The sequence below is a fragment of the Pipistrellus kuhlii genome, unplaced genomic scaffold, assembly GCF_014108245.1.
Source record: "Pipistrellus kuhlii isolate mPipKuh1 unplaced genomic scaffold, mPipKuh1.p scaffold_m20_p_1, whole genome shotgun sequence".
NCBI classification, from domain to species: domain Eukaryota; kingdom Metazoa; phylum Chordata; class Mammalia; order Chiroptera; family Vespertilionidae; genus Pipistrellus; species Pipistrellus kuhlii.
In genome coordinates this window covers 112531797-112554847 of record NW_023425404.1, presented here as the reverse complement: position 1 = coordinate 112554847, position 23051 = coordinate 112531797, and the positions used below count along the sequence as shown (strand labels likewise).

General features: G+C 38.6%; 1 protein-coding gene across 1 annotated transcript in view; it reads left to right on the top strand.

The window, feature by feature from the left end:
- CUNH10orf67 (chromosome unknown C10orf67 homolog) overlaps positions 1-16807 on the top strand; it is a 107680-nt gene extending 90873 nt beyond the window's left edge. The window contains exons 13-14 of the mRNA XM_045587761.1: positions 14627-14704; positions 16724-16807. Of these exons, the coding sequence (XP_045443717.1) occupies positions 14627-14704; positions 16724-16807 (162 nt within the window). The remainder of the gene's footprint in view (positions 1-14626; positions 14705-16723) is intronic.
- The last annotated feature ends 6244 nt before the right edge of the window (positions 16808-23051 follow it).

Below are 23051 nucleotides of genomic sequence, written 5' to 3'. Positions count from 1 at the left end.
AACTTTTCCCAGGGTAATTTAAAATTATTTATAGATTTCTCCACAGCCTCAAATATATCTCTACCAGTCATCGTCCCATGCATGGCAGCTACATCCAAAAGTTCCTCAGTGACAGAGAGGTCGGTCTTCGTAGCACGTATAAAGATGGACAGCTGCGCTGTATCAGTGTTGTCTGTGCTTTCATCGATAGCAAGTGAAAAAGCGAGATAACTGCATGCCTGTTCGGCCAGCTGTGATGATAGATTTCCTGAGAGTTCTTGAACTCTATCTGCAATGGTGTTTCTTGACAAACTGACATTTTGAAAACTCTGTATCTGGTCTGGGCATACTTGCTCACACACTTTTAGCATTCATTGCTTCAAAAAGGCACCCTCTGAAAAACACCTTGAAGTACGGGCAATTTCTTCAGCCACTATAAAGCTTGCTTTCACTGCAGCATCATTTTTCGCTGTAGCCTTTGTAAACATTTGCTGCTGTGATTGTAGTTTGCCTTTTAGTTCTTTAACAATTTTATGCTTTTCTTCCAAAGTATATTTGCCATACTTAACATTATGTTTGGTGTCAAAATGACGACGTTTATTGTACTCTTTCATCACCGACACTGTCTCATAACACAATATACACACTGGTTTGCCCTCTCTAAGCACAAACAAGTATTCATTTTCCCATTTGTCATTAAATTGTCTGCCTTCACCATCAACTTTTCTTTTCCTGGACATTTTGGGATCAATATTGGCAGTAAAAGATGTAGTTTATTGGAAATCTGCGTTAGAAGGAAAAAGTTGAAAACTGCACAGGGATAGCTTGATTTGGCAGATGGAGTGGAGAAAAAAAAAAGTCAGTCAATAAATGCCTGGCTGGGTACAGATAGCAGATTCTGTTGTGATTTTTATGCCTGCACTTTATGCCAGGAACTGGCAGCTTCTGCTGTGTATTTTTTATGCCCACACACTCACTCTCTCCTCTGCTCTGCCACCCGCACAACCACATTGGATGCCGGATTATAGGTCACGCCTCCTGAATCTCGTGTGACTTGTTATCTATGCGCATGCGTAATAGATAGCAAGTACGGCAGCCGGCTAGGCGGCCGGTGAGATCACAAGCCTCCTATGTCACCGCGCGCGTCATTGTGATGGAACGCAGCGGAGTGCAGTGATGACAGCGCGGTGCGGGCCACATTGCAAGGCCTGGCGGGCTGGATTTGGCCCGCAGGCCTTGTGTTTGACATGTGTGTCCCAGAGGCTCCTTACATTATCTTCATATTTTTGGATAATTTTTTTCTTTTTACTCTTATGATTGGGTGATTTTTTGTTTTGTTTTGCTTCCTCATAGTCCAAGTCACTGATTTGTCAGTATTCTCTCTTCTACTATTGATCCCTGTAAATTAGTCTTCATTTCAGTTAGTGTATCCATCATTTCTAGCTAGAATTTTTTTTTTTATTCATTTTTTACAGAGAGGAAGGGAGAGAGATAGAGAGCTAGAAACATCGATGAGAGAGAAACATCGACCAGCTGCCTCTTGCACACCCCCCACCCGGGATGCGCCTGCAACCAAGGTACATGCCCTTGACCGGAATCGAACCTGGGACCTTTCAGTCCGCAGGCCGATGCTCTACCACTGAGCCAAACCGGTTTTGGCTTAGCTAGAACTTTTTTATATTGTAAATGTTCTCACTAGGTTCCTTAAATTCTCATTAAGTTCCTTGAGCATACTTATACCCATTGTTTTGAACTCAGTATCTGGTATTTTGCTTGTTGCCATTTCATTTAGTTCTGTTCTGGAGATTTCTTTTTTGCTTGTTTGTTTTTTGTTTGTTCTTCATTTGTGACATGTTTCTTTGTTTGCATATTGACTGCTTCCCTGTGTTTACTTCTATCTATTAAATAAAGCTGCTATGTCTCCTGGAATTAATAAAGTGACCTTATTTAGTAGATGTCCTGTAGAGCCCACTGGCTCAACATCTGGAAACTCTATGTATGCCCCTGTGTGCCCTACACTATGGTAATTGAGCCCTGATTAATGTTGGCATCACTGGGAGGGACAGACCAATCATCTGTACAGACCAGCTACAATTACAGAAGAGCTGCCATGCTGGAGACAACCCTATGCAGCAGGACTTGCTTCATTGAGACTTTAATGCTCACTAAGTATTCCCCTTGAGTTTGCCACTTGTGTATGTGGTACGGTTGTAATCTGATATTGTCTGAAACTGACTGCCAGATGTACTGTCTCTGGGGTCTCCCTGGAGGTGCAAAGTCAGCTATTGCCTATGCTCTGCCTGGGGCCACCCCACATAAGCTACAGAGTGATCTGCAGATGGCTGCTATTTTTGTTGGGCTTGGAAGTGCCCAGAAAAGTCAAAGCTGTGAATCAACACAGGCTGCTGTTAGTGCTGGGCCTGGGACCAGTTAACAAAAGGTATGAACACACTGAGGCCAGATTCTCCTTTTCTAATACATTTTAGGAAAGTATGAAGCCTGAGCCAGGACAGGCTGTAGGGGGCCACCTGGAAAGCACATGGGCATTTCTTGTAATTGTTGCCAGCTGAGACTGAGACGATTGGCAGAGCCGCGTCTAAAATACGCATTTTTCCAACATAGTGGAAAGTGTAATCAGCTTGGCCTTTGTATTAGCCCCAGTGTCGGCAAGGGTGGGATTAGATATGTAAATCAAGGCATGCTAAGGCAACTTGAGAATGCAAATAAGTTGGTGATAACTTCCTGGTATCAAGGGTATAAAATAAATGCGCTGGGAGGAGTCGTCGTCATGCAGCCTCTGATGCTCCTGTATTTTGTACATATATATTTACCAGAGTTATTTCTCCTTGTTGGATTGCTTTCTTTAGTATTATGATGTGGCCTTCCTTATCTCTTGTTATGTCCTTCACTTTGGGATCTAATTTGTCAGATATAAGTAGCTACCCCTGTGGTCCCTCCCCATTCCTATTTGCCTGAAAAACCATTTTTCATCCCTTCACCCTCAGTCTGAGAGTGTCTTTTTTTCTGAGGTAGGTTTCTTGTAGACACCTCATATATGGGTATTGTTTTCTTATCCAATCCTTTACCCTATGTCTTTTGATTGGAGCATTTAATCCATTTATATTTAAAGTTATTATTGATAGGTACTTATTTGTCACCATTCTTATTCTTTAACCCTGTGTTCCTTCTTCACTTCCTATATTCTTTTTTACAGCAGACCCTTTAACATTTCTTCTATGCTGATTTAGTGGTGATAAAGTCCCTTAGTCCTTATTTGTCCATGAAGCTCCTGATTTCACCTTCAATTTTGATTGATAGCCTTGCTGGGTACAGTATTCTTTGATTCAGACACTTCCTTTGCATGACTTTATATATTTCATCCCATTCCCTTCTGGCTTGATGAGTTTTTGTTGAGAAATCAGTTGCTAGTCTGATGGGAGTTCCTTTGTATATAACTTTCTGTTTCTCCCTGAATGCTTTTAAGATTCTTAGTTTGTCATTGGTGTTTGCCAATTTAATTATAATGTGCCTTGGCATCAGTCTTGTGGGGCCCATTTTGCTTGGAACTCTGTGAGATTCTTGGATTTGTGTGTGTGTGTTTTTTTTTCTTCCCTATATCAGGGAAGTTTTCTGTCATTATTTCTTCAAACAGGTTTTCTGTTCCTTACTCAGTTTCCTCTCCTGGAACCCCTATTTTGCAGATGTTGTTTTGTTTCGCATTGTCTCAAAGTTCCCTTAGGCTCTCCTCCTGCTTTTTAAAATTTTTTTTCTAGAAGCTGCTTTAATTGGGTATTTTTTTTTCCCTATCTTGTCTTCTAGCTTACTAATGTGGTCCTCTGCTTCTTCTAGTCTACTCTTGATGCTTTCAATTAAGTTTTTTATAGTAGCGATGTCATTTTTCTTTCTTTTCTTTCTTTCTTTTTTTTTGTTGTTGTTGTTCTTCATTTCCTTTTGGTTCTTACTCATAGTGTCAAATTTGTCTTCCATTCTTTTCAGCCACCTTATGACCATTTCTCTGAATTCTTGCTCTGATAGGTTGCTTGCCTCTATTTCTTTTACTTCCTTTTCCGGTGATGCCTGCTTTTCTTTCACATGTGGGCTGTTTCTTTGTCTCCCCATGGTCTCTCTTCTCTGAATGTCTGGTTATATAGTTCTCTCTCTCCTGTGTTGATTTAAAGGCACAAAATACAACACAACCAGGTACAAAGAACAAGGCACTGAACAGAAATGTATTCATGCTATTGATAACCCCCAATAAAGGTGACCACCAGAGAAAGGCAAATTAGGGGATGGGAGAGAAAATAGAAGCAGAAGGGGGTGGGGGGGTTGTGCCAAAATATAATTGGGAAAGGGGGGGGGAAAGTAAGAGTGACAAGAAAGAGACTAAGGAAACTGGTCTGGCTCAGTGGATGGAGCATCAGTCTGCAGACTGAAAGGTCCCAGGAGGAGACAAAATGGTGGAAGAATAGATGGGCGGATTCTGAGCCCTGTCCCAAAGCAGAAAGAGAGAGCAGCTGACGGTCTTGTGCTGTGAGTGTTTATTAGCAAGCTGGGAGACAGCGAACACCAGAAGAAACTGCTGGGGGGCCGCTGACAGGGGTACTCCTTGTAGGGGTGTCGAACTCAATCAGAGAAGGGGCCAAAATCTAAAATCCAGCCTAAATCGCGGGCCAAATGGTTTACTGAACAGTCATAAACTGTCATTGTGATGGAAACGCAGTGGAGTGCAGTGATGACAGCGCGGTGCGGGCCACATTGCAAGGCCTGGTGGGACGGATTTGGCCCGCGGGCCTTGTGTTTGACACATGTGCCTTAGAGGGAAGCACCCATGTGGGGCTACGTCCCTTCCCAGAGCTACCTACTGGCTTGGATGGGATAATCTCACCATCTTGATAGGAAGATTGGATTGTGTCAGAGGCCTGAATATCCACAGCCACAGCAACCACCAAGCAGCTGTGACCCCCAGAACGCTGATCCCAGGCGGTGCAAACACTTGGACTCACAGGAGTGCCCCACCGCACAGCGAAAAGGTCAGACTTTGCGGGGAGAGGGTGAGTGAGTGCTGGCAGCGAAGACAAAGGCCGGCATGCAAAGAGCGTGCGGAAACTGGAGGACAGGGGCGATGATTACAAGTAGAAGCCCCGGCTGTTGGGCGGGTGTCACCCGTGAAAGTGGACGGGGCTCCTAACAGGGGAGATATCTAAAGAACAACACATTTGGATCTGGCTCGGAAGGATTTCAGAGAGTTGCGGGAGATTGCAGTTGGCTCAGACTTGCCCCCTCCCCCCATCCATAGATCAGTGCCGCAGAGAGTGGGGGGGAAATCTGGAGAGGCTTTAGAGCCTGGAAAGTCAACCTAGAAACACTGCCACCAAGAGGCTAATTCCAAACTTGATTCTAGTGTAATAAAAGCAAAGCAAAACGTGCTTAAAAATCAGGACTGGATCACAACAATAGAGGAAGTGAATGAACTTCATTACTGCAAATTTTATTTAAATTTTTAAAATTTTATTTTTTTTATTTTTGTTTTTTATTTTTGTTTTCATTATTTGCAATGTTTACTCAAGAAACTATATTTTTCTTTTTCCTCCCTTGATTTTATCTTTATAATTATTACATTGTATACATAATCAACATTATTACTACTACTACTTTACCTTTTTTATCTTATTTTCTTTTGTTTCTTTTTATTATTTTTATTTTATTTTATTATTATTTTTTATTTCAGGATTACTGTTCTACAGTCTTTATCTATCTTTCCTCCTCCAACGCTTTATTCTATCTCAACTCTACCTTTATGCCTTCACTCTCTTTCTAACCTTTTCCTTTGGTGCCCTGTTTATCTTAGCCCTTTCCTGCTCTAGATTTTCCCCATTCTTCCTGTTTACCCCCTCCTAAAATTTCACCCTACTTGTATATATCTAATTTCCAACCCCCTGCTCCAAGCCCATTCACACCTCCCTCGCCGCTGTCCTAAAAACAAAACAACAACAAAAAAAAACAGTCTTTCTCTCTATCTATGTGAAGTTTTATGTTGAATGTTAACTATACTGAAGTTGTATGCTTTTTTTATAAGATTAATTTGCCTATTCTTTTTGTTTGATGGTATGTTTTTGTTAGCTGGGTTCTAGTCACCTTTATTGGTGGTTATTAATATCGCAAACACATTTCTATTCAGTGCCTTGTGTGTTGTACCTGGTTGTGTTGTATTTTGTGCCCTTAAATCAAAGCAGGAGAGAGAGAACTACACAACCAGACATCCTAAAAAGAGAGATCATGGGGAGACAAAGAAACAGCCCACATGTGAAAGAAAAGCAGGTATCACCAGAAAAGAAAGTAAATAAGATAGAGGCAAGCAACCTAACAGAGCAAGAATTCAGAGTAATGATCATAAGATGGCTAAAAAGAATTGAAGACAAATTTGACAATATGAGTAAGAACCAAGAGGAAATGAAGAAGAACCAAGAAGAAATGAAAAATTACATCGCTACTGTAAAGAACTCAATAGAAAGCATCATGAGTAGACTACAAGAAGCAGAGGACCACATCAGTGAGCTAGAAGACAAGATGGAAAAAATACCCAATTAGAACAGCTTCTGGGAAAAAAAAGTTAAAAAGCAGGAGGAAAGTCTAAGGGAACTTTGGGACAATACAAAACAAAACAATATTAGAATAATAAGGGTTCCAAAAGGAAAGGAAACTGAGGAAGACATGGAAAACGTATTTCAAGAAATAATGACGGAAAACTTTCCTGAGATAGAGAAGAAAAAAACCACACAAATCCAAGATGCTCAGAGTCCTAAGCAAAATGAACCCCAGAAGACTGACCCCAAGGCACATTATAATTAAACTGGCAAACACCAATGACAAAGTAAGAATCTTAAAAGCAGCCAGAGAGAGACAGAAAGTTACATATAAAGGAAACCCATCAGACAAGCAACTGATTTCTCCACAGAAACTTATCAGGCTAGAAAAGAATGGGATGAAATATACAAAGGAAGGGTCTGAATCCAAGAATACTGTTCCCAGCAAGGCTATCAATCAAAATTGAAGGTGAAATCAGGAGCTTCACAGACAAAAACAGACTAAGGGAATTTATCTCCACCAAACCAGCAATGCAAGAAATGCTAAAGAGTCTACTGTAAAATTAAAGAAATAGAAAGCAAAGAAGGAACACAGAGGAATAGAATAAAAATGGTGTCAAATAAGTACATATCAATAATAACTTTAAATGTAAATGGACTAAATGCTCCAATCAAAAGACATAGGGTAATGAATTGAATAAGAAAACAAGACCCATATATCTGTTGTCTACAAGAAACCGACTTCAGAAAAAAAGATGCACACAGACTGAGGGTGAAGAGATGGAAAAAGGTTTTCCAGGCGAATGGAAATGAAAAAAAAAAAAGCTGGGGCAGCAATACTTACAATATATCTGACAAATTAGATCTCAGAGTGAAGGACATAATAAGAGATAATGAAGGCCACTTCATAATACTAAAGGGAGCAATCCAACAAGAAGAAATAACCCTGGTAAATATATATGCACCCAATATAGGAGCACCCAAATGCACTAAAAAAAACACAACTGCTTGAGGACATTAAGGGAGAGATTAATAGCAATACAATGATAGTAGGAGATTTTAATACCCCACTGTCACCCTTTGACAAATCATCTAAACAAAAAATCAGCAAAGAAATATCAATCCTAAATGACTCACTAGACCAGATGGAATTAATCGACATCTTCTGAACATTCCACCCCAAAGCCACAGAATATATTGTACATTCTTCTCAAGCACACATGGGACATTCTCAAACATAGACCCATTTTGGGACATAGGCAAAGTCTCTACAAATTTAAGAAGATAGGAATCATATCAAGCATTTTCTCAGATCATAGTGGCATAAAACTGGAAATTAACTACAATAAAAATAATCCAAAGAAATCAAACACATGGAGACTAAACAGCATGCTATTAAACAAGGACTGGGTTACCAAAGAAATCAAGAAAGAAATTAAAAACATCCTGAAAACAAATGACAATGAAAACACAACTATCCAAAATCTATGGGACACAGCAAAAGCAGTTTTGAGAGGGAAGTTTATATCTCTACAAGCCTATTGCAAAAAACAAGAAAAAATGGTAACAAATTATCTAACTCTACAACTCAAAGAGTTAGAAAAAGAGCAACAAGAAAAGTCCAGTGTAAGCAGAAGGAAGCAAATAACAAAAATCAGAGCAAAGATAAAGGACATAGAGACCAAAGGAACACTACATAAGATCAACAAAACCAAGAGCTGGTTCTTTGAAAGGATAAACAAGATAGATGAACCTCTAGCCAGGCTAACCAAGAAACAAAGAGAGAGGACTCAAATAAACAAAATCAGAAATGAAAGAGGTAAAATAACAACAGACCCCGCCAAAATACAAAGGATTGTTACAAAATACTATGAACAACTCTATTCTAACAAACTGAACAACCTATAGGAAATGGACATATTCCTAGAAAAATACAAACTTCCAAAACTCAATCAGGAAGAATCTAAAATTCTCAATAGAGCAGTGACTTGGGAAGAAATTGAAACAGTCATCAAAAAGCTTCCAGCAAACAAAAGCCTAAGGCCAGATGTCTTCACAGAAGAGTTTTACCAAACATTCAAGGAAGAACTAAAACCTACCCTCCTCAGACTATTCAAAAAAATTCAAGAAGAAGGAACACTTTCAAACTCCTTCTATGAAGCCAGCATCACCCTAATACCAAAACCAGATAAGGACAACTCAGTGAAAGAGAATTACAGGCCAATATCCCTCATGAACATAGATGCCAAAATCCTCAACAAAATTCTAGCAAATCGGCTCCAGCAGAGCATCACAAAGAACACACACCATGACCAAGTAGGATTTAATTCCAGGAATGCAAGGATGGTACAATATCCGCAAATCAATAAATATGATACATCACATAAACAAATTGAAAGATAAAAATCAGATAGTCATATCAATTGATGCAGAAAAAGCATTTGATAAAATCCAACACCCTTTCCTGATAAAAACTCTCAACAAGGTGGGAGTACAAGGATCATACCTCAACATAATAAAAGCTATATATGATAAACCCACAGCCAACATTACACTCAATGGGCAAAAACTAAAACCATTCCCTCTAAGAACAGGAACAAGACAGGGATGCCCACTCTCGCCACTTGTGTTTGACATAGTACTGGAAGTACTAGCCATCGCAATTAGACAAGAAGAGGAAATAAAAGGCATCCAAATTGGAAAAGAAGAAGTAAAGTTATCCTTATTTGCAGATGACATGATATTGTACATAAAAAAACCAAAAGATTCCATTAAAAAACTAATTGGCTTAATAAATGAATTTGGAAATGTAGCAAGATACAAAATTAACGCCAAGAAATCTATGGCATTTCTATACACCAACAGTGAACTTATAGAAACAGAGACTAACAATGCAATTCCATTTACCATCACACCAAAAAAATTAAGATACCTAGGAATAAACTTAACTAAGGAAGTAAAGGACCTATATGCAGAAAACTACACGACACTGAAAAAAGAGATAGAGGAAGATGTAAACAGATGGAAGAATATACCATGTTCATGGATTGGTAGAACAACATCATCAAAATGTCCATACTTCCTAAAGCAATCTATAGGTTCAATGCACTCCCTATTAAAATACCAATGGCATATTTCACTGACCTAGAAAGAACTCTCCAAAAGTTCATTTGGAACAATAAAAGAACCCAAATAGCCACAGCAATCCTGAGAAAGAAGAGTAAAGTAGGAGGGATCTCAATACCAGACTTCAAGCTGTATTACAAAGCCACTGTTCTCAAAACAGCCTGGTACTGGCATAAGAACAGACGTATAGATCAATGGAATAGAATTGAGAACCCAGATATCAACCCAAATCACTATGCTCAGTTAATATTTGACAAAGGAGGCACGAATATACAGTGGAGTTAAGAAAGTCTCTTCAATACTGTAAATGGTGTTGGGAAAATTGGGTAGACACATGCAAAAGAATGAAACTAGATCACCAACTTACACCATACACAAAAATAAACTCAAGATGGATACAGGACTTAAACATAAGACAGAAAACCATAAAAATACTAGAAGCATCCAAAGGCAGCAAAATCTCAGACATATGCCAAAAGAACTTCTTCACTGATACTGCCCCTAAGGCAATGGAAGCTAAAGAGAAAATAAACAAATGGGACTACATCAAAATAAAAAGCTTTTTTTTTTTTTTTTTTTTTTTTTTTACAGCAAAAGAAACCATCAACAAAACAAGAAAGCCCACTATATGGGAGAACATATTTGCAAATGTTATCACTGATAAAGGTTTAATCTCCAACATCTACAGACAGCTTATACAACTAAATAAAAGGAAAATGAATGATCCAAGTAAAAAATGGGCAATGGACCTAAATAAAATATTTTCAAAAAAAGACAGAAGGAAGGCTAAGAGGCACATGAAAACATGCTCAAAGTCACTAATTATCCAAGAGATGCAAATCAAAACAACAATGCGGTACCATCTCACACCTGTCAGAATAGCCAACATCAACAAATCAACAAACGACAAGTGTTGTAGAGGTTGCAGAGAAAAAGGAACCCTCTTGCACTACTGGTGGGAATACAGACTGGTGCAACCACTGTGGAGAACAGTATGGTGTTTCCTCAAAAAACTGAAAATGGAACTCCCATTTGATCCAGTAATCCCACTCCTAGGAATATATCCCAAGAAACCAGAAACACCAATCAGAAAGAATATATGCACCCCTATGTTCATAACAGCACAATCTGCAATAGCTAGAATCTGGAAACAGCCTAGGTGCCCGTCAGCAGATGATTGGATCAAAAAACCATGGTACATCTACACAATGGAATACTATGCTGTCATAAAAAAAGAAGGAATTCTCATCATTTGAAGCAACCTGGATAGAACTAGAGAGCATCATGCTGAGTGAAATAAGCCAGTCAATGAAAGAGAAATTCCACATGACCTCACTCATTTATGGATATTAAAGAACATTATAAACTGATGAACCAAAAGACAGATATAAAGACAGTAAAGCAACAAGCAGACTGTCAAATTACAGCCGGGAGGGTAGGGAGATCTGGGGGAGATAAGAGATCAACCAAAGGACTTGTATACATGCATATAAGTACAACCAATGGACACAAATCTCTGGGGGGTGGGGAGGGTATATATTGGAGGGGGGGCAATGTTAAAATATGTACATAGATAATTTAATTTAAAAAATTTTTAAAAGTAAAAATCAACAAAAACATCTTCAGGTGAAGATTAAAAGAAAAGAAAAAAGAAAGACTAAGAAAGAAAAAGGGGAACAAACTATATAGATGGGGAGAAAACTCCAATAGAACAACCACTGATCCCAACAAATGCCAGCAACAAGTACCTGGAGATTAATACAAACTACAAACAACAACTAATATCAAGCGAGGTGAGGAAAAACAGAAGCAAAAAACTCACAAAAACAAAGCAAACAAAAAACAAACAAAAAAAGAATAAGCAAAAAATCTCACAAAAAAAGCATAAAGAATCGATGTAGTCAACATTCAAGGAAACTACAGCAGAAGGAGAGAGAGAAAAACAATTGTTGATAGTTAAGACAGAGAAGAGAAAGCTGTATATGGACTTGAAACAGGGGATTGGAAATTAGATATGTAAGTAGGGTGAAATTTTAACAGGGGTTAAATAGAAAGAATAGAAAAAAATTAAAGCAGGCAAAGGGTAAGAGAAACAGGTTACCAAAAGGAGAAAGGTTAGGAAGAGAGTGATGGCATAAAGTTAGAGTTGAGATAGAGTAAAATGATGCAAAAAGAAAGACGAAAATAGAATGTGGAACACTAATTCCAAAGTAAAATAAAGTGAAAATAAGATGACACTTAAAAATAATAATAATTAAATACTAATAGTAATAATACTGATTGAAAATAAAAATATAATAATTAAAAATGTAAAATCAAGTGAGGAAAAAACATTAGTTTCTTAAGTAAAAAAATCAAGAAAATAAAAATAAAAAACAATAAAAAATGAAATGTGCAGTAGTGAAGGTCATTCACTTCACCTATTGTTCTATTTGGCACACCTGTTTCCCAGTTGGTTCAGTGTTGCAGATTCCTGTATTCCACTGCTCCTCAGTGTTGTAAGCCAGTCCTGGTTTTTAAGCAGGCAGTGTCTTAATTTCTTGTATTCCTTTATATTTGATTACACAAAAGTCAATTTGTGATTCAGCCCCTGGGTGGCAGTGTTTCTCGACTGATTTCCAGGTCTATATGGCCTCTCTAGCCTTCTTTCCCTGTGCACTCAATACCAGTTTGTGAGAGTGGGCTGCCCAGAGCCAGCTCTCCGAAAGTCTGATTCCCAGGTTCCAGAAAAACAACTTTCCCCTGCAGTCTCCCCGAGTGGCCCCAACTGAGTGATCTTTTATGTATTGGGCTTAGTAATGAGAAGCAAGGATTTGAAGAGGAAAAGTCCCAAGTGTGCAAACAGGGCTGCAGGCAAGTCTGCACAGTCCTCCTTTCCCCCTTGAGTCTAAGCAGCTGGCACACTTTTAAGATCCTTAGGCTTTTCTTTTGCCTCAGAACAAAATGGGTTGTTTTTTAGAGATCCTTTCTATTAGCAGCTCTCAGGACCCCTTTTCACATTCATGGATCACGCCAACCCCAACAGCCACGGACTTTTCTAGGCACTGACCTTCTCCAGTCCTCCAGCTCCCACAGTAAGCATGTTTCTCTCTCAAGCAGGAATCAGAGACCTCACCTTACCCCAGGCAAAATCTGACCTGTGTAGACCTCTGATATTGCATGTTTGGGCCAGTTGAGGACCGGTATTCTGGGGCTTGCAGCCGTTCGGTGGTTGCCGCAGGTGCAACTTTTCAAGCTTCCAATAAGATCCACTTTTCCCTTCAAGATTGCGTGTTCTGCGTCTGAGCCAGTTGCTCTGAGTGGGAACCCAGCCTCAGTGAGGCTGCCCGAACAGGGGAACCAGCAGTCCCCCACCTTCTCCTGGAGTTTAGCTGCCCTTTGACTCGCCAACAAATACTCCCATGTGACCCTCAGCTATTCCTTCTTTCTGCTCCGGGACAAGGCTCGGGACCTGCCTGTCTATTCCACTGCCACTTCCCCCCCCCCCCCCCCCCCCCAATGTGTATTCTTTTATGTCTCTTATTTTATTCATATAGTGCTTTTAAGATTCATCCATGCTATTGTATGTATCTTTAGCAACTATTTCTTTGTAATGCTGAATAGTATTCTATTGAGTAAATAAACCATACTTTGTTTTCCCATTCTCTTATTATGGGTACCTGGGCTGTTTCCAGTTAATGGCTATTTTGAAGAGGAAAAAAAAAAAATTGCCGAAACCGGTTTGGCTCAGTGGATAGAGCATCAGCCTGCGAACTGAAGGGTCCCCGGTTCGATTCCGGTCAGGGGCATGTACCTTGGTTGCTGGCACATCCCCAGTAGGGGATGTGCAAGAGGCAGCTGATCGATGATTCTCTCTCATCGATATTTCTAACTCTCTATCCCTCTCTCTTCCTCTCTGTAAAAATAATAATAATAATAAAATAAAAATTAAAAAATTTAAAAAATCAATAAAAAATATATTTAAAAATTTTTTTTTAAATAAACATACTTGTACTAATAATTTGGGGAAATGTGTTTTTGTAACTCTCAGGCTGGGACATAAGAGTGTGTATATTTAACTTTATAAGAAATTGCAATATTCCAAAGTGGTTGTATCATTTTGCTCTCCCCCCAGCAATGTTTAAGAGTTTATTTTGCTCCACATTGATACCAACTTGACATTATCAGTTTTTAAATTTTAGCCATGTTAAAATACTATCTTACTGAATTTTTAACTTGTATTTCCCTGATAATTAATGTTCTTGGGCATATTTTCATGTGCTTATTGGCCATTCTTAGATATTCTTCTGTAAAAAGCCTATTCAAGATTTTTTTTAAATTGTAGTAAAATGCACATAACACAAAATTTGCCATCTTAACCATTTTTAAGTGTGCAGCTCAGTAATTTTAAGAATTTTCACATTGTTGCTTATAAAACTGAAATTCTGTGCCCATTAAACAACAAATTTCAACCCCCATCAATTTGTCTGTTCTTAATTATTTTTGAGTTTTTAAATATTTTCTTGAATTTTCTCTTAGAGGACCCTGAATAAGGAAAAGGTCTATTCCATGGGTTTAAAATAAAGGATTCTAGCCCAAACTGGTTTGGCTAAGTGGATGAGAATGTCGGCCTGCAGACTGAAAGGTCCCAGGTTAAATTCCGGTCAAAGGCATGTACCTTGGTTGCGGGCACATCCCCAGTAGGGGCTGTGTAGGCGGCAGCTGATCGATGTTTCTAACTCTCTATCCCCCTCTCTTTCTCTCTGGAAAAAATAAATAAAATATATTTTAAAAAATAAAATAAAATAAAGGATTCTCTCACCCAACTTATTGAGCAAATAAGTTATGAACATAGTTTTCATATCTTTGTTAACTAAGAGCTGCAGGACACTTTACAGTCATTTTATTTTATAATTATTTCCCTTTGACAGCATAGTACATACCTTTGTGTCTTTCAGAAATTAAAGCCTTTATTTGTGCAGTCTAAAACGAACTTGGCAATAGATTCTACATCTTCTGGAAGTGATAATCCTTCGGTAGGTAGATTATTTCTTCCCCTATTAAACATTTAATCAGTTGATATTCAGCTGCAATAATGAAACTTTTTGGTTTAATATTCTTCAGATAGAAAACATGGACATGGGCCATTGTCAGAGGTCCTTTGTGAGATTACCAAGAGGTAAAAATCTTTATTGTTGGAAAATGTTTCACACATAGAATGAATATCTACTTAGTCTAGAATAATATTCCTTTTCTTTGTTAACTTGAGGTGTTTGGTATTCTGGGTGAATGTATGATTTTTTAGATAACTTATAAAACTAATACATAGATATGCTGAATGAAAAATGCTAGTATGTACCATATTTTTCGGACCATAAGGCGCACTTTTTTTCCCCCAGAAGTGGGGGGAAAAAGTCCCTGCGTCTTATGGTCCAAATATAGCCTACACATATACTTTTTAAAAAAAGTTTTTTTACTTGCCCGGCTCTGTGTGGTCTCTGTGTGCTTGCCCGGCTCTAAAATGGTTCTAAATGCTGCTGTTTACTTTACAGGGTTGATTACATGTGTTTATGACTGTGATGTTGGGTTTTAATGCACATAAAATATTTTAGGATACTATTTGTTTCAGAATCTTTTTTTCTTCATTTCCCTTCTCTAAAAACTGGTGCGTCTTATGGTCCTGAGCATCTTATGGTCCGAAAAATACGGTATTTCTGAATATTGATTGCTCTTTCTTGAAAATAGATTGTCATATTTTAAAACTAGAAACTGTCTCAATTGGAATCCTATTTCTTTTTTTATTAGTTAACTTCCCAACAACCTAATGCTCTTGTTAAATTTCTATTTTTCCAACTTAATAACTAAAAAAATATATGACTATTTCTAGCATACTTTATCTCCCCCCAGTCTTTATAGGGTTCAAATTGGAGTCTTTTAAAAATGGAAGTATGTTTTGTCCATAACTTTATATAGGTCTTTGAGGGTACAATCATACTTCCTTTTATTAAACTTGGAAACCAAAATACAAACCCTAATATTACATATTTCCTTAGTATATGTTATAAGCAATCCAGCTGAGGGTGTTAAGTGGCAGGATGATTAAGTTAGATTAACAAAATATGGCTTTATTAGTCTGTATATAAATAATTATTATTTTAAATATATTTTTATTAATTTCAGAGAGGAAGGGAGAAGAAGAGAGAGATAGAAACATCAGTGTTGAAAAAGAATCATTGGCCAGCTATCCCCTGCACACCCCAAGGGGAGGCAAAAGCCTGGGCGTATGCCCTGAATGGAACGATGACCTCCTGGTTCATATGTTGACGCTCTGAGCCATACCAGCTGGGCTTTAATAGTAAATCTCTATGCAAGGTAGAAGTGTGTGGTATGAGTTTAAATCATGGACACCAATTTTAAAATCTTCTGTTTTTTGTACGCTAAATTATTTTTTAGCAGAGAGAAACTTCTGCTAGAGATTAATTCTGGGCCTCGATGCAATGGAGAGGCTATTTCTGTAGTGCTTATATAGTATCTGCAGTATCTGTTCCAGAGGTGCCTGCTCCGGTTACATAGGACTCTCTCAGCAATCACTGGTTGCCTCCTGGGCTGGCATTTAAATTACAGTAAGGCTCAGCCTGGACTCTATAGTGCCTGACTACTACCTTTTAAAGTTATTGGCATGTAAATAAATTATTACTAGATCTGTTGAGTTATTGGAAATTCCAATCATACAGTAAACTTCTATGGTTGCCCTGAAATTTTAATTACAAAGTTTCATTAAATGCAGCATTTCATCCCACAAAAATCTCAATTGAGGAGTTTGCATCCAAAATTGATTTTCTTCAGCCAAGCAAACCATTTTTCAAAGGTTCATTTGAAGTAGTACAAATCGATAGTTGAAACAAGTATCACTCCCTTATCTCAGTCCTGAAAATGCAAATGTGGACTTATTTCTACCTGGTACACTCAAAACCCTCCTAAAATTCATTTGTCCACTTTTTTGCCTTACCACTTAAACTGACTGTAAACATTTTCTATGATTCATATTTTTGCAGTATGCCACAAAGCTCATCATTCTGAATATGAATCAGCATTGCACAGAAGGCATAGGTGACAATGTTCAGACCAATGGCCTCTGAACATATTTCTTTTTACCAAATCTCACATACAACTTTGACAGGTCTTATTTTTCCATTTGAAACTAGAGGAAATAACTCAGTTAAAAGTTTCTGGTTCATTGGGTTCCCAGTTAATCCAAAGTTTACTAGAAATGAAATTTTTTTTGTTATTAATAAATATAAACAAATAAATGAATTCCAGAGGGCATTTTTATTATAAATTTACCAATGTGGGGAATAAATGAATTATAAATTTACTAATTTGTGTAGAAATGAATATTTTCACTAGAAAGCACAGCTTTTAGTGGTTATGCCTACTGAATGGTAGTCACACTAGACATTCAAAGAACCAAATTATCTTAACTACAGGTTCACTGGAAGGTTCTCAGATATTTGGGAAGATTGAGTACCCTCTTTGGGCCCCTAGAAAACAGTTTGATACATTATTGCTGTTTTTAAGCACTAATTCACAAATGCATTATTAAAGAGGTATTTAGTTATGTGGATAGTATGTACCTGACTCATAGACAAATCTTCATTACATTCTATCACAAGACAGGGGTGAGGGGCATGGTTTACTATAACCCATCTCGTGGCAGAAGCAATTGAGCACTTTAAAGTCACTATTGTATTAAGTTGCATTTTTTGAATATGTAAATAGAATATTAATATTTTATTCTATTTTTTTAAATCCTCATCCAAGGATAAGTTTTTATTGATGGGGAGAGAAAGAGAGAGAGAGAGAGAGAGAGAGAGAGAGAGAGAGAGAGAGAGAGAGAGAGAGAGAGAGAGAGATTGGTTGCCTCCTGTATCTATCCTTACCGGGATCGAGCCAAAAACCTTGGAATATTGGGATGATGCTCTAATTAACTGAGCTACCCAGCCAGGGCCTCACAAAATACTTTTATTAAGTGTGGTCCTATTCTAAATGCCTTTCAGGCTGTAGCTTCAACCCTCTAGGCTAGGGGTGTCGAACTCAATCAGAGAAGGGGCCAAAATCTAAAATCCATTCTAAATCGCGGGCCGAATGGTTTACTGAACAGTCATAAACTCATTGTGATGGAAACGCAGTGGAGTGCAGTGATGACAGTGCGGTGCGGGCCACATTGCAAGGCCTATCGGGACGGATTTGGCCCGCGGGCCTTGTGTTTGACACATGTGCTAAGCGGTTGGTACTCTTGCTTTTCCCCAATTTAGAGAGGAGACAACTGGCTAAAAGGGGATTTAGTAAACTGCCAGGATTACACCACTAATAAGTGGAGCAGCTTGAACTCAAATCCAGGATTTGCCTTGCTGTCCCATTTCTAGCAATGCAGTGGGAGGTGTGATATAGCAGGAAGGCTTTGGCAGTGGACAGTTTTAGTTCCCATCTCAGTTCCAGTCACTCACTGGGTGACTTCAGCTCAATTTTCTCTGCTACGTAAAATGGAGATGGTGATTTCACCCCAGCTTTGTGATGAGGATTAAGTGAGATAATACGTGATGTGCCTAGCTAATCCCTTACCTTTCCTCCTAAACTAGTGGGTGGCAAACTCATTAGTCAACAGAGCCAAATATCAACAGTACAACAATTGAAATTTTTTTGAGAGCTAAATTTTTTAAACTTAAACTTCTTCTAACGCTATTTCTTCAAAATAGACTCTCCCAGGCCATGGTATTTTGTGGAAGAGCCACACTCAAGGGGCCAAATAGCCGCCTGTGGCTTGCGAGCTGAGGTTTTCCAACCACAGCCCCAAGCTATTGATAATAGAAACCTGGGTGCCCAAAATAAAGTCTATTTTTTTACCTAAGCAGTAAATTAATGATTTAAAGGAGCTACTCTCTCTGTTAGTTCTTCAGTAACTAATTTTCTATCAGACATAAGTATAAAAATAAAATCCATCATTAGTATTAATACATATAGTAGCTACGCAAAAATGAACTAAAACATAAATATATTTTAAAATAACCTTATACCGGCTAATATATCTTTCCGAAGCAGATTGACAATAACTTTGTATGTTATTAAGTTTTAATTCAATAATCTTTAAAGAGAACAACAGAGAAGTCATGCAACATAGAAAAGGAGATAAAGCGATAGATAAACCTTTGTTAATCACAGGGAATAAAAAATGAGGTACAATACTATCTGCAAAATTTCAAAGCAGTTTTTTACTCAGTCGTAATTATCCCAAAAGAGCCCAGGTAACATTATTAATTTGTTTGCTACTTAAGCGTGATAAAATTTGGGATCTGAGCTGCCCATTGTGTGCTGTGCACAGCCACAGATTCTATGTACTCAAGAAGACCTTTCTCACAGTCCAGAAATTAGGTGCTATTGACATTGTAATCTTTGTAAATGTCCTTAATGAGCCCCAAAGACACAAATCTCATAGATAAAACCTCAAAGTAACAGTGACTCTTTACGGGGCTTGGCTGTGAGGGAAAGCTCAAACATAAATATCTTAAATACAGGAGGAACCCAAATTCAAACCTAGATTACATTGTGTTGTTAATTCTCTGAGATATTAGGGAAGAAACATCCAAGAGGTGATTCAAAAGCTTTTAAATTCTTTCTTTTCATCCTTTGAAATTTGGGACCTGAAAATTTTTGTTTTGTTTTTACTAAGTGTAGTTAAAAATGTATAAATATAAATATTGATTGAAAGTGTTTTTGTTTTAAATACAAAAATAATTTTAACAGTAACAGGAAATTGGGATTTAGCAGATAAAAAGAAAAAGAATATTTTTGGCACACAGTTAGCATTGTTTTACATATTGCATCTACACTTCAACTATAATCAATATAATGTAGTAAGGTTTTCAAATTCATATCCAAATGCATATTTAATAATATCACTATATATACTATATATAACATTATTTAGTATGTAATTGATGGTATAAAAATGATAGAAGAAGAAATTAATCAATGAATTATGAGTTAAGTTCCAGGACTAACCTGATTGACTAAATATAATTTATTAAGGTGTTTGTAAATGTTAATATTACTGCCACCATCTTGTCTACTACCTTTTTTATTGTCACCAACTACCTATTATTCAAATGGTATATTTCTAAGCTATATATGTCATTTTTGTCTTTGAAACTTAAAATGATTCTCAACCAACTTTTCCTAAGAATTTCCTTGTTCTTTGTATCTATACTACTAGCTCTGCACAGGAATCCCTGTCAGTAGCTCGCCAGTAGCTTGCTGCTGCCTTCCAGTAGCTTTGCACCCTCTGCCCCACCCTCCTGTAGGTCCCCTTGTCCCCCCTCTCAGTCTTCCCTTCCCCCTGTTCCCTCCTAACCTACTGCCCTGTTCCCTTCTGTAGTTCTCCACCACCTATTTGTAGCTCACTGCCCCACCCTCCTGCTGATCCGTGATCTGGTTGTTATATGATCAGTCGTTATACTTCACGGCATAAAGACCATTTGCATATAACATCTTATTATATAGGATTCTAAAAATATTTTCTTTTTCAATATTTTCCAACATTTGATTATGAAATTTAAGTTAAATTTATTAGGATGATATTGGTTAATAACATTATATAAGTTTCAAATATACATTCTATAATATATTGTCTGTATAATTGCATTGTATGATCACCACTGAAAGTCTAGTCTCTTTCTATGTTTCTCAGGTAACCACCATACTATATTGTCTGCGTCTACGAAGTTTGTTTTGCTTGTTTGTTTACTGCTTTCTGTTTCAAATCTCACAGATGAATGAAATCATATGGTTTTTATGCTTTTCTATAATACTTACTTTGCTTAGTATAATACTGTCAATATTCAAGCATGTTGTTGCAAATAGCAGCATTTTATTCTCCCTTATGGCTGAATAGTATTCCATTGTATATATGTACCACGTCTTCTTTATCCAATTTTCCATCATAAGACACGTTAATTCCATGTCTTGGCTACCATGAATAATGCTGCAGTGAACACAGGGATATGTTTATCTCTAAAGATTTTTTTCTACTCGAGGCATGGAATTTACAGTATTAGATGTAAATATTAGATGGTAAAACCTGGAAGATCAGCACCATATCTCACGGTATGCCTTTCCAATTACAGGGAGTATTCAATGGTTAAGAAAAAGTTCAAGTTTACTACCTGAGGTCCAGATGAGGAGGAAACTTATATCCAGGAAGGAGAGAAACTACCTGGAGACTGGTAAGAAGGGTGAGGTGGTGAGAGGGGCTGACCCAGCTTGCACAGGCCGCAGGCCAAGAGTGAGGACGGAACTCTTGGCCACGGGAAGATCTTTTCCCTCAGAAGTTTGAGGCCTAAAATCCAGCCTGGGCACCACATTTATCTGTGAGATATGAAACCAAAGCTGAGACCAGCAGCGCACATAACATCCAGCCGTGAAAAGTGGCAGGGTGGTTTGCCATCAGGTAGTCTGGAGCCAGTAGACTGGAGCTGGTTGGAAATAAAGCCTCAGATTCTGGTGTGTGTGTGTGTGTGTGTGTGTGTGTGTGTGTGTGTGTGTGTGTGTTGTTTTTTTAACTCAGGACACAGGAGTTTCACTTGCAGCTACTCACCTTCAGGGAGGTTGGTGTGGACTCGAGGTGCCTAAGGAGAGGCTGGGGTGGGAAGTATTGGAGGAAGATGTGGAGAAGCAGCAGCTGGGAGTCCTGGGTTCAGCTGGATACCTCTAAATTAACTTAAATGGCCATTTTTCCTGAGAGGACCTACCCGTTCCCAGAAGCCACAGCTCAGGAAAAGGAAAAAAATCTGCCCTCAGTAATACAGACCATCGCACCCTCAGGAGCCCTGCCTGCCCACCCTGCATCTTGACCTTTGCAAAGGATTCAGCCAGAGGCCAACCCGCCCCTTTGAAGAGTCTCAGAGAGCGTCTGAGTTGGGGGTGGGACTGTCTGTCCCACTATCCTGGGAACCTGACCAGTGCCTCCCTTGCACCAGGAGAGCTGATAGAAACTCCAGGTTTCCAGCTGATCCCACTGGATTGCATATGAGGATCTCCGCCCAGCTGTGGGCAGAGTAATATTCTGGGCCATTCACAGAGGAGTAGCTCCAGGAAGGGAAACTCACCCACCACCTTCCCTGAAATCTGAACAGCACCTCTCCCTCATGAAGACACAGGGGTCTAGTCTCCAGATTCTACCTAAAGCCCTCTCAGAAACAGACTTTTGAGTGATTAATATTGACATCTGACTGGCAAGTAAAGACCATGGAGGCAGAGCCCAGGGAACCTGGGGAAGCTTACTGACCCAGCCCAGGGCCCTCCCACATGCAGTCAAGTCCTGTGGAGAAAACCATAAACTGTTGATCACTTGGAACTTCAAGCAGATTGCTGAAAGCCAAAGGAGGACAGTGTCTAAGAGTGATTAGCAGCCAGGTACCTCATAGGAAGCCCAGAACTGGCAGACAGAACAGTCAGCCACACTCATCAGAAAAGCAGGATCCAAATGGAGCTCCCATGAGGCACTAAATTCTGCTGAGACAAATGGCATTTCACTGTATTCTTTCCTTTTTTATTCTTCCCTTTCTTTTGTTCATTTATCTTCATCAATCTGCTTTGTTTATCTATTATTTTAATCTCTACTGTTTTATTCATATATCTAATTTTATCACTCCTGTTTTCCTTTGTCTCATTTTTTTTTCTTTGTCTCTTGCTTTCTCATATTTTTTCCCTTTTATTATTTTGGGTCTATTTGCTTTCTCCTCTATTCTCCTTTATAAATAGTTTCTTCCTCTTTTATTTTAAACTGGCTGGAAACTGGAGTTCAGATCAGTAGGGAGCTTGTATCTCCTTCCCGATTGAACAGCACCTCTGTTCAGTGCACCCAGTACCTCTGCTTTTCTGCACCTCTGCACTTCCTACCCTGTCTCAATGTGCTTTTTTCTTTCCTTCTAGTTGTAGAACTTCTACTCAGCCATCTTTCCTGTGGTTCTGGGTGATAGTTGTTTTGTCTTTTAGTTGTAGTTTTAATGTGGTTGTGAGAGGCAGCACATATGGTGTATACATTATGCCACCATCTTGGTTTCTCTTTGTTGCCATTTTAATTCTCTATGCTTGTGTGTCTTACTCTCTTGCTCTGTTTCTTTATAGCTGATAAACAGAATAAACAGGTAAATATAATTGAATCAGGGGCATAGAGATGGAATGGACTGACAATTCTCGAGGGAAAGGGGGTATGAGGGGTGCGGAAAGAGATAGAACAAAAATCTTACACCTATGGATAAGGACAGTGGTGGGGTAAGGGCATGGGGTGGGGGGAGGAGAGGAAATCAGGTGGAGGGAGCTATGGAG